Genomic DNA, 15,150 nt, shown 5'->3' on the forward strand with positions numbered 1-15,150 from the left:
AGCATCTGAAGCTGACGGGTGAGTGGGAGGCTGCGCGCTCCCGCCAGGGGTGGGGTGCTCTCCTCTCGGCCCCGGGGCTCCCTCTTTGGCTCCAGGCTTTCCCTTTCATTTTGCTTCACCTTTTACCGTTTTGACCAGACTCTTTCATATCACAAACTACAAAATAGCACCATTGCACTAAAAACAAAACAAAACAAACAAAAAACCAGAATTTTACATACGGTTTGATATATCCTGTATTATCTGTATTATTGATATGCTAAATTTACATAGTGCTCGATATGGAAAAATAAAAGGAGAGGAAGACAATCAGGTTGCACACTAACTCATCCTTCGAAGGAACCACTTGAGACTTTCTGTGATTTGAGCATACACCTAAAAATGATTGGCCTCAAAGGTGCGACTAGTGTGTGTGTGTGTGTGTGTGTGTGTGTGTGTGTGTGTGCGCATGTGTGTGTGTGCGCATGCATGTGGCACGATGTGGAAAAATTAAAGCTTTGTGTGTAAAATCAATGCATCAACTTATGTTTGGTACAAATGCCACAGGTGGAGTCTGGTAGATTAAACTCAGCGGGTGACTTGCTACTTTGCTTTGGAGGAGGCCACGTTTGCCAAATTGCAATGTTCTGGAGGGCGTGGTGGAGAGAGACAAGGATTATTAGATACTGTGAGACCAACAGCCGTGTTACGTAGGAAGAAGTGCAAATGAGGAAACATTTCATCAACCCCTTACACAGATTGCTGAACTGGTTCCAGCGACCAAGATTCAGAGAGGAATTTAGTGCAACTGGATCTAAATAACACCCATGCATTGTGGCTCTTGTGGGTTGGGGACTAAGACGGATACAGTTTTCTCGATAGAACATGATCGATAAAGAATCAACAGCGATCTACCAACTCCAGGACCAGTTTGGCAAGTGCAAGGCTGATAACAATCACTCCTAAAGACGATGTTGGAATGTTTACTTGTATATTTCACTGGGGGAAATGCCCATCTTGGAAACCTTATCAAACTTATATTTTGGGAGGCGTTCCAATGTTTAACAGGTGACTTGCGCGGAGGAAGGGACGTTGCGGTGACGTGTCGTTCTTCACCCTCCCGAGCTTCTTCCTACATCCTGTAGTTCTTGTTTCCCGCACTGCCCCTGCTTGCATTCTTCAAATGTACTTCCTGTAAATTGGAGGAGAAAAAGACATTAGCCGGATGAGATTTTATTTCTTCAAAAAATATTAATCTTTTATAAATGGTACCAGGTATGGGTTGTAGCGTAATGGATAATTCAACACACGTATGCAAGGTGTGAAGATCAAAACAGGGTATGGGCATGGTAATTTCTTTATGATGTGAGCCTTCAGACTGCCTCGGTGCACTTTATAAAACATACAGCGCAGTGTTGGAGACCACAGTCTTGTTGTGCCGTGGGAGAAGAGTACTGATTCCTCCTGCGTCAGTTTCTAACACTGGAGTCTCAGCCTCTTGTCAGTCAAGCTAAAAGTGGGCTTTGGGCCTTGGACTTTCTGAGTAAGATATGTAGAGGCAGATAGGCCTTCAGTTAATAGTTCAGGCAAATCTCATATGGGCAGTTTCTCTATGTCCCAGATGATGTGGATACTACAGATTTATCATCACACAAAGAAGCATTTCTACCCGTCTGTCATGGACTCAGACTCACTCATAGGAAAGGAGATCCTGAAAATCCTTGCTTTTGCCCCTGTACCCCTTTTTCCTAATGAGAAAAAAAAATCAGCCAGATTCTGAGATCATGCCCTATTATTTTTTATACTAGAAGTTGAACTGAGGACCTTTCTTTTTTTTATAGGATCTTACTATGTAACCCAGCCCAGCCTCAAACTCACAATCCTCCGGCCTCCAGAGTGCTGGGAGGACAGCGCCCCTCTGCCCAGTTTATCCTCTTTTGTTTTTACTGTAGTTTGTTCTCTCTTAACTTTTATGAGAATGAGCTATTTCATTTTCTTTCTATCTTTTTCTTCTCTGGAGAAAGGTCACATTTTGAGAGGAGAAGACTGGGATTTTTCTAACAGATTTAAAGTCTGTAAAATCAGATATCCTGAGCTCAACTCAAATCTTGGCTCTTTCATTTCCCAGCCATGTGAACCGGTGCAAGTATTGGTCTTTTGGGTCTCAGTTTCTTTATTCATAAAATAGATGCTCAATAGTGCCTCTCTGATTGCATTACAAATTCAGCAATTAATGTGTATAAAAGTGTTATTAGTGCTGTTATTGACTCAGTTTTTGTTTTTATTATTATGTCATCTTCATTACAAAGCGGTTTTTCCCAAACCAAAGAATGCTGAGCTCTTCTTCAACCAGCAAGGCTACCATTCAGGGAATTGAATTTTGTTCAGAATAGAAGCCCTTAAGGACAGGACTTGTCTGTCTGTTCATGGTTCTGGCTCCAATGCCCAGAACTGTGCCCAAGACACTGCAGGTGCTCAGTGACCATCTGGAGGGTGAGTTACAATGAATGAGCACTTGCAGTCAGGAAGAGGCCCCTTGTAAAAGGCAAAACAGAGATGCCAGCCCTCTCCTGTGAATCAGCATCATTCGTGGACTGTGGGAGAGGAGAGCTGGAAGTCAATAACAAGCTAAGACTCCTGTGAGTCGGCGCCACGTGCAGGGCTAACTGGGGGAGAGCCAGAAACCAGTCCCTTCCAGTGTGTGGGCACCTCCACCTCCAAAGCGACTGGCTGATCCAGAGAAACACAGGCTGCAGTGATAGCTATGGAAGTGAAATACAGCTTAGTGCTTGTGGTGTTCAGTGTTTCACTGACTTTGCAGGTCTAAAGCTGGTGGTCTGATCATCTAGTCAGAGGATATGCAGGGTAGCCCGAAGATGGTAACTATTGTTAATTCCCTATTAGCTTGTTTTGAAGTCCTGTATCATTCTCATTGTTTTGTTGGATTGGGCTTTATTCTGCTTTTTCTTGTTTGATTTTATTGTGTCCTGTCCAGCTATTTCAAAGATAATATGAACTATTATGGTAGCCATTTTGGATTTACTGGAATCTTGTTTTGAAGTCCTGTATTGCATTCATTGTTTTGTCTTTATTGGTTCTGCTCTGCTCTGTTTTGTTTGGTTTTACAGTGTCTGAAGGTATGGGTGGCTATTTTGAAGACAAGGAGCGGCATTATGTGACCATTGTTGATTTCCCATTGTTCTGTTTTGAAGTCCTGTGTCACTTATACTGTCTTGCTTTGTTTGGCTTTGCTATGTTTTATTTTGCTGGGTTTTATTCTCTTTAAAATGAAATTTTAAAAAATGCAGAACCAAGTCCTCGGACTCCCCCATAGTCACTGCTTTAGTCTTGAATATATTTAAATCGCAAAATATTTAGGAAAACAAGGATAGTTGAAATAAGATTGAGAGGGGAATGGTGCTTCGATTCATCCTCTTAAGATGCTTTTTCTGCTTTTATTTTGAGCTGGCGGGTCCTGGAAAGGAGGATGGGGTGGCAGTTACAGGCTTAAGGAAGCACAGGCTTTCTTATCCCTAGAACAGGCTTCTTTCAATATCTACATCCGTGTTCCTGCCGGGGTGGCTGGACTCTCTGGACTTTTCTGCTGGCTTAGTAACCACCTCTACCTGGTTACAACCCCCGTGGGAGCTGAGGGACTTAAGGATGCTCAGAGCTGGTGGCCAAAGAGGCTGAGAGGGCTGAACACTGAATCCAGGGAACCCATTTATCATTCCTTGGAAAAGACACCAACTGGCCAAGGCTCCCAGGGACTTGGCGGTATTTCTCATACAGGTTGTATGAGAAAGAAAGTACAAACACAAATAGAGTTCAGTAGAGTTTTGTTTCCGAGTCTTTCCTAAGGATATCTGCACTTTGTGAGTTGATAGTCAGTACCCTGTACCGACTGAACAGGGAATAGATGGGTTGTCAGCTGAGGGGCCAGTGTAGAAGCAGCTGAATGGAATAACCCCAAATGCTACTGGCTTCAAATTCTGGCACTTCCCACTCAAATAGTGTATGATTTTTAGCAAATCCACTTAACAAGCACTTATTGCTTTGCAAAGTAACTCCTTGTAAAATAAGCTACTAGTAAGAGTGCATCTCTACACTTATATCCTATTCTGCTTTCCTATCGTGGTGTTCTAGAAAAATGAAGGGGAATCACCGGATAGGACCACAAATGTGCCCAAACTCTTTAAGATACTTCTGTGTGGTCCTGCGGATGATACGGGTGCATTGAAGCCCCGCAATTGCTATTACTAAGGATACTGCCTTCCAACAAAACTGCTAACCAAATTAGCTTACAGACATGGAATTCCACTAATTTAAATTTTATCCCTGTTTTTAAACTTAAATTTAAAATGCATTCCAGCTTAGAAAAAAGCTTTTTAGGAATCTGAAATCCCGAAGCTGAGAAAACACTCAAGAACGAAATAGCAACAACACAGAGAAAGCCTCGTGAGATATTTGGCCCATAGCTTTCCTCTGAAGATTACTGATTACAAATTTGCAGAAAGAAACACTCAGGAGCGTCCTGCTCTTCACATTTGAGAGACATGGAGCAAAAGAACTGAGGCCTAGTTGGTCAGTCTTACAGATCTTGTCTTCTGCAGCCAAGAGAGGCTTGTTTTTCCTTCCAAAGCAGAAAATAGAAAGCCTGAGCACAGAGATTCTCTCTCTGGTCTTTTTCTTTCTGCATCTGTCTCAGCTGAAATACCCCCTGCTTCTCCAAGTAGCATGGTTCCCGTGCACGTGTGTGTGTGTGTGTGTGTGTGTGTGTGTGTGTGTGTGTACAAGGGGACTTGTGCAAACCAGCTGGGATGTCATCTGGTTTGAACTTGGCTTTCCTCCTGGGCTTTCACATGTTGCACACAATGATGGTGACCAAATAAAAGCAAGAGGGACTCGGTCTGAGTTGCTTGGTGGCTCTCACCATGGTCTTCATTTAATTACGCGAGCACCGTGGGCCGGGGGTGGTGAGCAGCCCGAGGAGAGGTGCGGCCGTCCCCGGGGCTGGCGTCCACCTGCCCTGCGCTCCGTGAAGGTTATGAAACTGGCCCACATTCCGCCAAGCAGTAACTTTTCACTTCAGCCCTCTGTCCAAGACAAACAAGCCAGCTGAAACTTTCTAGTTTGCAGCTAGACAGATTTTTGAAAGGGAAACAGTAGTGAGTAAATATTGTTTCCTATTGACACCAGGGAAGGTCAGAGTATTTTTTAAAATGTTGGTCTTCCAGCTCGCTGGAAGAAATGCATCCAGGCGAAGGAAGGGTTAACTAACTCGTGGCCGACCAGCTAGGGAAGGGGTGAGTCTGCAGGGCGCACCCTCACACTTCAGCCCTGTGTGTCCTCCCACATCTCCAGTTCTCCTCCTAGCTGCAAGCCTTCCTCCGAAAGTTACCCAGACTTTTCAGGGCAGAAGATCGGTGAAGGCCTGATAACAGTGCAAATAATAACAGCCTCGCTCGACAACCACAGAAGCCTCAGTTTCCCCAATCGCTTTGCGGAATCCTTGTAATCGCTTGGTGCGGTGATGTTTCTGTCAGTCCCCGTAGACAAGCTGGGGCCTACTGGGATCTGGAGATGCCACAGAGGAACAGCTTGATAGTCGTAGTGCTGGAAACATATGAGTGCCCATCTCTTGAGCATTTTTTTTATGCCGGGGGTGAGATGCCACTGGGCATGTTCACTGTGTATATTTTCTGATTTAATTCTCACCGTCTTCTTAGGGCTATGTCACAGCATCCTGATTGCTTGATCTGTAAGCTACTGGTAGCATCTTGGCTTTTGACCCGGGCAGCTTTGAAAGGACAAAGAACTTGCCTGATTTCTGCCAGTGAAGCTGAACACGGTGTGGGAATTTGTACTAATGCTTTCTGATTCTGCAGCTCATCCACTGGTCACTCTGCTATGCTGGTCCCCAAGAGGTAAAACAATATTTGGTGTCTCAAAAACCAAGCCTCTTTCAAATAGCAATAATGGATGATGCCATGAGCAACCCGTGATCCCAGCTGGCGGTAGGTGTGGGCTCACAGAGGCAGGCAGTGTTGGGGGTGTAAGACTCCGATCCAGGAGCGTGGCCGCCCTCCCTTATCACTAGTGAGAGCTCAGCCCCACTTACGTGGTTATTTATAGAGGTCTGATATTCAGGTAGCAAAAGCCAACCTCCCCAGGGATCATAACCACTTCTTTTCTTCCTGCCCATCTTTATGAGATTTAGCCTGAAAGACAGAATCTAAAAGAAGCCTGATAATAGGCGCTTTAAATTTCAGAGAGGAAGCAGTGATATTTTCAAAAGACTATGTTTCCATCTCCACCCGCTCCAAACAAGTTAAGTATTGTATGTTATAAAGTCTAACAAAAGCTTGGCGTCCTATAAAAAATACTGGGAAACACTGTCCTGCATGGAATATTAGAAGCTTATTTCAGAGCCCATAGTCTTAACTGAACATTGACCTTCTCTCCAAAAAGGGTAAATTGGGTGAGTGATCCATGGATGACTGACAGATGGCCCAGATGCTAATGCTGTATTTGTTGAACAGGAAGTGACGTAGCACTTTTGCTGGGTTGGCCTGGGGACAGATGAAGTTGTGGAGGGCAGTTTGGGTGTCTCAGTCTCCACTTGTGATATCTTTTTACTTCAGGGATTCACAAGTTCCAGATCCAGGAGTCAGGTCAGCCTTTCACCTCTGGGAGCCAGGCTGAGTGAGCATCATGTGATCTATTGGTTCTTTGGGGTGTGAGATGAGCCCTGCAGGGCAGGGGGCACAGTCTGAGGGACCTGGTGGCCTGGCTGTCTCCTAAGCGGGCAGTGGGAGGTGCCTCACTGGTCTGTCCAGCCTCGGGGGTTTCCTGGAGATTGCTCGCAGCCACGCTTGTGAGTGGTTATGGTGGGAATGCCATTCCCCATCCTGTGTGACCTTTTCCTTTGGTTGTGATAGACAGGCCGCTGCTATAAACCGTGAAACACACCCCTGTCCCGGTCAACTTTGGCTCAAGACTCCCAAGCAGGTTTCATGTGCTTTCCTCAGACCCCAGATTCCCCGAAGACGTTTCCAGCCAAGTTCGTCTCCCCTCTCCCTCCTGGGGTCGGATGTGCACTGCCATCTGACGGGTGATTTGCTCAGCCTTCCAAATCCCCTCCGGTTTCACTCACACGAGTGTGACCCCCAATCAAATGCTTGTTCATTTGACTCCTGGCTCATCTTCTGTCTCTTGTAGAGGACCCGGGCAGCTCAGCTCCTGGGTCCACCTTCCTTGTCCCTCACAGGTCGTGTGACTTTTGACAACCTCTGCTTACTCCTGCTTCTGGTTCCTCTTCTGCAGCTTGAAAGCGTAAAGACCTGGAGTCGCTCTGATTGAGTGCAGTAACTGCTGCGTGTTTACCTGGCGGAGAGAGACAGCTACAGTTGCGTACGGGAGAATTTCTCCTTCCAGGGCACTGGCGCAGACCCATTTCGTGGACTTGATTGGTATCAGTGTCAGTCTGTTGTGGCATGTGCTGCCGCAGCCGTTCTGACTCCATCTCTGCTAGAACAATGGTATGCCCTAGAGTACATTCTGCGTGTGTTTTTCTCTCCACTGAAAAACTTCTCACTTTTCTCTTGAGAGTGAGAAGCAGGTTTCCTTTATTTCCGTACCCTTCCCAGACCTCAGCGTAGTACCTATAGTAGCAAACAGCAAATGCTGATTCCTGGGGAAACTGAGGTAAATGTCCTGCAGAAGCGATGAGACGGGAATCAGATTAACAGCAAGCATTGACGGCCACCACCTCCTTCCTGTCATGCTTGGTACAAGAGCAAATATCCCTGTGCCCTCTCTTTCTTGGAATTCACAGTGGCAGGCTGTGGGACAGTCAGCAGCAGCTAAGAAACACAAGAGAGAGGACAGAGCGTGGACAACACACTGGAGTCCTTCTCGGTTCTTGCGTTCTGATTGGGCTGCTTGTTAGAGGGAGACACTGGCAAGGCCTTTGGCATTTCTCAGCCCGGGTTTTCTTATCTGCAGTAGGAATAATTACACATTATCCTGCGGGTTTACGGGGATCAAATGGGTGACGCCAGCCCTCCCCAGGGAGCGTGTGTGGGAACCCGGGAGCTTGTATTCACCCCGTCCTTATTTCAAGGTTACCTTGATTTAGCAATTTTCCTACTCTTCTGGAGACAAATCTGACCCTATTTCAAATATTTCTTCCTATGATGTAAGAGATCACTCCCAAATGGTTTAAATGCCTGGGGCAGGGAGGGGGAGAGACCAAGAAAGGAGAGGGAGAAGGTTCTGAAGGCTTCTTTCCCTCCCTGGCAAGTCTTAAGAGTCCTGAAGGACGTAAAAAAAAATACTTAGGGTTCGGGGCTTCTTGGATTTTGTGGGCAGGTTGTTTAATTAGCTATTTGTGCTTGTGTTAGACTTTTAGATTAAAAAACAGTTTACGAAGATGATCTTTCCCAGAGGAAGTTGATTTTGGAATTGCTGAAAGGTTCAGATGTTGCGGTGTTTTTAAAAAGAGAAACACCAGGTTCTACCAATTTTACTGCTGTGTGTTAAAGGTGCAGCACATTTTCCCCCAAGAACTGGGTTTGATAATTTTTCTTTCTTCTGGGCCTCCAAAATGCATTGTGTATCTGACGTGAGACTTACGCGCGAGTAACTTACACTGCTCATGTGGTGATTCACATCCCGGTGGCTGGGGAGAGCTGAAGGCCACGGTTTGTACATTTTGGTGTCATTTCAATGGCGAGTTCACAAGGTTAGTGGAAAAGGGTGCTTCCCTCCTCTACTCACTGGTGTGTGTGACAAATCTGGGCAGAGCATCCACACTCTGTATTGTGAGTTTTCTTCTCATTGAATTGAGAGACGTTTTGGAGTTTGAAAGATTGTTCTTAACTTTTAGGAGGAACAAAACAGCATGAGGACTCGCAGAAGTGATCCCTATCTGTTTGAGACTGATGGGGGCCTTGAGCATCAACACGGAAGGTGCCAACTGGTGCTTTTCCAAGACAGATGAGTGGGCAGGGACAACTCATGTGTGGCCATGAGCTTAGAAGTCCTCACTGTTGTCCTGCACTGGAAACACCTCTCCCTCCATGCTGGTATTTACAGAGATGACCCAGGGCACGTGACAGTGACTGGTCCTAACACGGCAGAGGAGCACAGCGACGCTGTGTGTTGGTGACACACTCACTGTCTTGGCCTAGCCTGCGTGAACCCGAGCATGTCACACCATGACATCAATATACAACACGCTCCACAGCCTCCAGTGGTCAGATGATTCAAAATCCTCCCCAACCCTCAACCTGCCATGGTTTTGTGCCTAATTATTTGGAATTTCTGTCTTGCCATTCTTGTCATCTACAGCTGTGAAAATAGCCCACCATATTTTCCCAGATGGCAAGACTGGTTGGTCTTTGATTATTTAAGCTCTTGGTGTTGACTAGACAGAAAGCTCCAGGTGAAGATTTACAGATCTTACACAGAACTGTGCAAAAATTTTTGGCATGTGACTCATAGCTTGGAAGCCTGGGCCATTCAGCCAGTTTGGGTTCAGGGTGAAGTGTCTTGGTTTCTCACTGGGAATTTTAGAGCCATTTCACCAAAGACTGGAGTTGCTGTCCTGCTCACAGGTCTTGTTTTTCACATCCCATCTTATTACAGGGATTCTGACCAGGCCAGTCAGAGGAGTCAAGGTGGGTGGTACAGCCCACCGCCACCTGTCCCCAGGGTAAGAAGAACACACCTCTGTTCAGGTGCATCTGTGTTCCTTTGTCTGACTTAATGAGCATGAAAGCATATTCCAGAATGAACAGAGGAAGGGACGTGTTTACAATTAAGATGGGGGGAAGTGGGAGAAGTGACATAGGATTGTTTGCATCACAATCTTGTTCTCTCTTGGAAGGGAAGGGGGGCTGACAGATGGAAGATGGGCTGGTGCCCTGCCTGTTGGTTCTGATGGGTCATGGATTAGACTTCAAAATTTCCAGAGTTGCAAATTGGTTCTGCAGGAAAGTTCCAGGGAAGTCAGATGAAAGGTATCAACCTGGACTTTTCAGTAGATCTGCTGAGAGGTAGCTGAGGCCACCAGGTCCTTAGAGGGTATGACAGAAGCAAAACCCGCTTCCTTCTGTCCCTCCAAACATGTTCCCTTTATTTAATATAGGACTAGAACCAAGAGTCTTTGAGAAGATGAAGAAATTCTGCAGTTTTTCTTGAGTGATCACTACTTTATCCAGATAAAGGAACTTTCACTGCAGGAAAAGTTAGGAAAGCTTATTTTCTCCTGATTGTGGAAAGTCCTAAGTTTCTATCTCTAATTTACCTTCTTTTGGTTTGTGGGTAAAAATGAGGTCAGGGTAAAGGAATTAAGGAGTCTCAGTCGAGGATTCCCACCTAGGTGGGCCACAGCAGCAGATTCTGATTTCAGCGAGGCCATGAGATGGAAGAAGCTGGCTTTGGCCTTGCACGTCTAGGAGCTTGGTGGCCCCGCAGGAACTTTTGCTAACTAATGCCAATTCTTCCTTCGTTAGCAGTGGCCTTGTCCTGCTTACGTCAAAGGGCTCAGTAACAGGGCTTTCCACAGTGAAGTGAGTGTCTCGGCTGAGGAATTCTGAGTGGACGTTGTGAATCTCATAAAAGGGGATTCTGTTTCATGTCACACTGTTTATCTTTTCACTGCTACCAAAAGCTGTACTTTTAAGTTTGGACATCAGCTTTGTTAATCCTCGGACGCAAAGGAAACTCCACGCTCTCTACTAAATATGCAAAAAGTCTTATTTCCTCCGAACAGGCAGGAAAAGAGAATAGATCTCAGCTTCCCCCAGGGATTCTTAACAGATTCTTAAAAATCTGCAAAAAGGGGTCCTAGAAAAGGCTTGTTTCCCCCGTTTCTGGGAGGGGGGAAATCAGGAGACAGCACGGGAGTCACTCTTTGGGAGCTAATTCCTTACCTCGCTTTCTAGCCTAACCTCCTAACCGCGTACACACTTGAAGCTGTATGAGGTTTTGTTTGTTTTCAAGGGATGTTTAAAGAAGATCAGATGCTTTGAAAAGGCACTGGATGGCGGTCCTAGAAACTGAAGTGTCCCGGAAGCTGTGTGAGCCCGGAAATATCCTGCATTTCTATTTATTTTGGCAATTTTACTTCAAACTAGCAAGAGCTGGACGGAGTTCATGCTACAATTAAATTTTCCCTAAGCACCATGAAATGAAAACACATACTACATTTGATGTTAACTGGTTGAGAAAAATGGTACTTTTCTGGAAAATTCATTGTTATGACCCTGAAATAAATGTTAATGGTTCTTTACTTGGTGTGAGAGCCCAGCTGCCATTTAAATTGAAATTAATCATAGAACCAGGGGTTTTCTGAGTTGGAAGGGGTCCTAGGTCATTGAGATCTGTTTTGTCACACACTTGAGATTCTACTAACACATCAATGAGAGGTGTTGGCAAGCTTGGGGTTGATGTTTTTGGTGATACGAGACTTTCTTCCATTTCAGGGCCATTTCCTTTTCATATGGTTCCAATTTTGAGAAGTACATAAAAGAACAGCAGCTAATACTTTGATTGTGTTTATGTGCCGTACACCATTTGAAGGGCGTTGCATAGCTGTATGTACACACAACTGCGTAAAATCTCAGTAAGTCCTTAGAACAACCTAGAATGGGGCAGATTCGCTCGTTACTCCTGTTTGAAAAATGAGGGAATTGAGGCCCAGCCGAGCCACCCGATTTGCCTGAAACTACACATTTAGTAAGAGAAAGAGGCAGGGTTTGACTTCAGCCAGCTTAAAGCATATTCTGTACTTTTCATAATTATATTATGCTGCCTTTCCAATACAGCATTTAGAACTCTCCTGGATGCTTAGTAAGGGGTTTGTACACAGTAGATAATAAAATTACTTTCCCATGATTTTTACTTCAGGATCATAAATTCACATATGTTCCAATTATTTTCATAAAAAAATCATCAATTTTCTCTAAGAGAAAAAGTTGAAGTTCAAACATGGGAATTTTAAATGATGATTAGTACTTTGTACAGGCTGGGAATATAGCTCAGCAGTACAAGCTCCTGCCTAGCAAGTGTAAGGTCTTGAGTTTGATTTCTGGTAAAAACAAAAACAAAAACAAAACATCCCCATCCAAGAAAAACCTTTGTGTGCCTCACAGAAACACTGCAGGAACTTGTCAGTATATAACAATCACTGTAAGATATCTAGCCAGTTGCCTATTGCAGGAGGTCCTTGAATAAGTTCCTTCTAGGCTGGAGAAGGACATTCCCAACACAAAAGACTTGTGTCACCAAAGCTCCTTGGCCTTTTCTAGCTTGCTCTGTACTTACTGACCGATGTAGGATGAAAGAAGATATTTTTACTCAGTACTGCAACTTATTTACATGATATGCCTTTCTACCATGGTTCATCTGCCTGTATGACTCATTTGTACACCCATTCACTTATCTATCCATCCACTCATCCTTCCATCCATCCATCCTCCCATCCATCCATTCATGTACCCATCCATCCACTCATCATCCATCCATCTATTCTCCCCTCCACCTATCCATCCATCCATCCATCCATCTATCCATCCACCCATCCATCCATCCACCCATCCATCCATCCAGCCAGCCAGCCAGCCAGCCATGCACCCATCCATCCATCCATCTATCCATCCATCCATCCATCCATCCATCCATCCACCCATGCATCCATCCATCCATCCATCCATCCACCCATCCATCCATCCACCCACCCATGCACCCACCCATGCATGCATTCACTCATCTATGCATCTTTCATCTATCCATTCATCCACCCATCTATGCACTATTACATGCCATGCATCACTAATCCTCTGGTACTGATACTAAAAAGGAGATGAAAAGACAATTGGAGATTCTATTTTCCTACTACATGGTAATCACATGTGTATATTCAAGGATTCAAAGTAATTCAAAGGATTGCTTTAGCGTTGATAAAACCCATTCCATAAGCAAACATATTTCAATGCATACTCTGGGGCTATGGGAACTTTCTTTCACTAGAAAGTTCTATTCTTAAAAGTTCTTCCAGAATAAAGTTTGTGACTGGGTATGATTATGGTTTACCTAAACCTTTCCACAGGATGTAAACTGGATTCTCCTGCTGCAGTCAGTGTCCCTTGAAGAGCTGTGTATATTTGTGGGTTCTTCTCACATGCAGTGTGCTGGCCTGTGCCTGGGGCCAGTGCAGAGCATGCTCTCTTAGCAAGCGAACCAGCACTTCCCGAAGAAGTGAGCTCATCAGGTGGCTTTTGTCTGGCCCCTTCCACCGGCGTCTACTCAGTGACCATCGCAGCTGAGGCTTAGCTCCATCTGGAGCTTCAGTGTGCTTCTGATCGGCTCCTTTCTTCACAGACTGCGCCTCGGCCTTCTTTGTTATATTGAAGGGATCCCGGTTTTCAGTGAGCCACAGCAGGAGGGGTCCCTGCGGTAGAAAGCCTGACAAGCACACGAGGCCCAGGCAGCGAGGACATTCCCTCCTTCCTCTCATGACTGATTTAAAGTGGGCTACCTGGATGGAAAGTTTCCCTGGCGAGTGTTGTTTTCTCACCCGCTAAAGTCACCCTTTGCTCTTCGGTGTGCTTCCGTGACGTGTTGTCTCTTAGCAGGTCTGATTCCCAATCCAAAGTCAAGCCTTCCTGCTTTTTAGTCTGGGAAGACCTTGTTCTGTTGCTGCAGTCAAGGGAAGCGAAGGAGACCGCTGCCGTCTACTTCCACGTGGCTACGTGGCCACCATAGGAAGGGCCAGCGTTCTTGTCCTCATATTTAATGGGTGGCAGGGTTCATGCATCTGTTTCTGCCTCCTTTTTCCTTTTGAAGCTCTTTCTTAGTTGACTAACTTTCACTGTGTGTTGTTTGTCTGCTGGTCCGAAGAAAAGAACCTAGAACCCAAGCCCGTCCTTACGTCCAGATCCCGGAGTCCTGGTCTTGAGAATGAGGGGGTTGGAGGGCTCTTGGCAGCCCTACAGTGACACAGTCCTGGTGTGATTTGCAGGAGAAATGCACAGTATTTTGGATCTAAAAACCTAGACATGTATGCGAGTCATGTGCAGGGGATTGGTGACAGGAGTGGGAGAGACAGAACCTCTAGCACATGCGATCCCGATGCGGTAGTTGGATGTCTGAAGTCTTCATTTTGAAATGAGTTGCGTCCCCCTTCACCCAAGTTCATACACTAAAGTGTTCAGCCCCAGTACCTCAAAATACAACTGCATCTGGACATAGGATCCTTATAGAGATGACCAGTTAAAAAGGGGTCGCTAAGGTGGGCCCTTCTCTAGTCTGATAGTGTCCTAAACAGAGAACATATTTACACAGACACAGAGGAAGACGGTGGAAAACCCAGGAAGAAGCCATCTATTAAGTCAAGAAGAGCAACCTGGGCCCAGGACAGATCACTCCCCAAGGCCCTTGGGAGAGCTGGCACCCAAGCGTGGCCTCACAGCCTCGCTGAGAGGAAAGGAAAGACCTGTAGTTTAAGCCACCAGCCTGTGGTCCTTTGTGATGACTGTCTTCACAAACTAATACAACTTTTGCATCTGATTCCAAAGTGAAAAAACCGAGTTCAGGAACCCCTCAAAGGCCACCTCACGGGCCTTTAAGTAAATATCCAGTGCTCTTTGACCTAAGCCCTGGACTTAACTAAAAACTACAGACTCCAGTGGCATTGCAGGAAAGGCAATCTGGGAACTTGTATGACACAATTCAGCCTTGCTGAGAATTCGGGGCTAATGTTTAACTCTGGACATATATTGACGTGGGCAAAATTGGAAAATGCATGGCAGAGCCTTGGTTTTGATTTGGCTTCTTTTACTTTTATTCATCTGTTTATTTTTGGCAGGGGAGAGGGTGAGTCTTGTTTGCCTCTTTTGTAATTACATTTTCTCGTTTTCTTTCTCACCCGTCTCTTTGCACTCTCTTGGGTATTACCCCCACCCAACCCCGTCTTTTCCGTTTTTCTTAGGTGCCTTCTATAACGCCCCCCCCCGCCCCCAGCAGGTGGATTTCCGAGCTTGGCCGTCACCTCTGGGGTCACAGTTTCTGGCTATGTCTCCCTTTCTGCTCAGCTTCTCTTCCCTGACCTGCGGTCTATTCCGCCCTTCCTTCCCTTCCCTTCGGAAGTTTCTGTTGCCCTCA

The 15,150-nt window shown here is 45.6% G+C and overlaps 1 protein-coding gene across 4 annotated transcripts in view; it reads right to left on the reverse strand.

Annotated features, from left to right (window-relative positions):
• Positions 1-211: 211 nt before the first annotated feature.
• Positions 212-15,150, reverse strand: part of Igf1 (insulin like growth factor 1) — a 67,390-nt gene continuing 52,451 nt past the window's right edge. For 3 of the 4 annotated variants that reach the window (XM_005006331.4, XM_013159037.3, XM_013159035.3), the window contains exon 4: positions 212-1,171. In XM_005006331.4, coding sequence (XP_005006388.2) covers positions 1,112-1,171 — 60 coding nt within the window. In that variant the 3' untranslated portion in view covers positions 212-1,111. 4 annotated transcript variants of the gene reach the window in all.

Source organism: Cavia porcellus, unplaced genomic scaffold (assembly GCF_034190915.1).
Source record: "Cavia porcellus strain 051 isolate PalLab524CR breed Dunkin Hartley unplaced genomic scaffold, mCavPor4.1 scaffold_8, whole genome shotgun sequence".
Taxonomy (NCBI): Eukaryota; Metazoa; Chordata; class Mammalia; order Rodentia; family Caviidae; genus Cavia; species Cavia porcellus.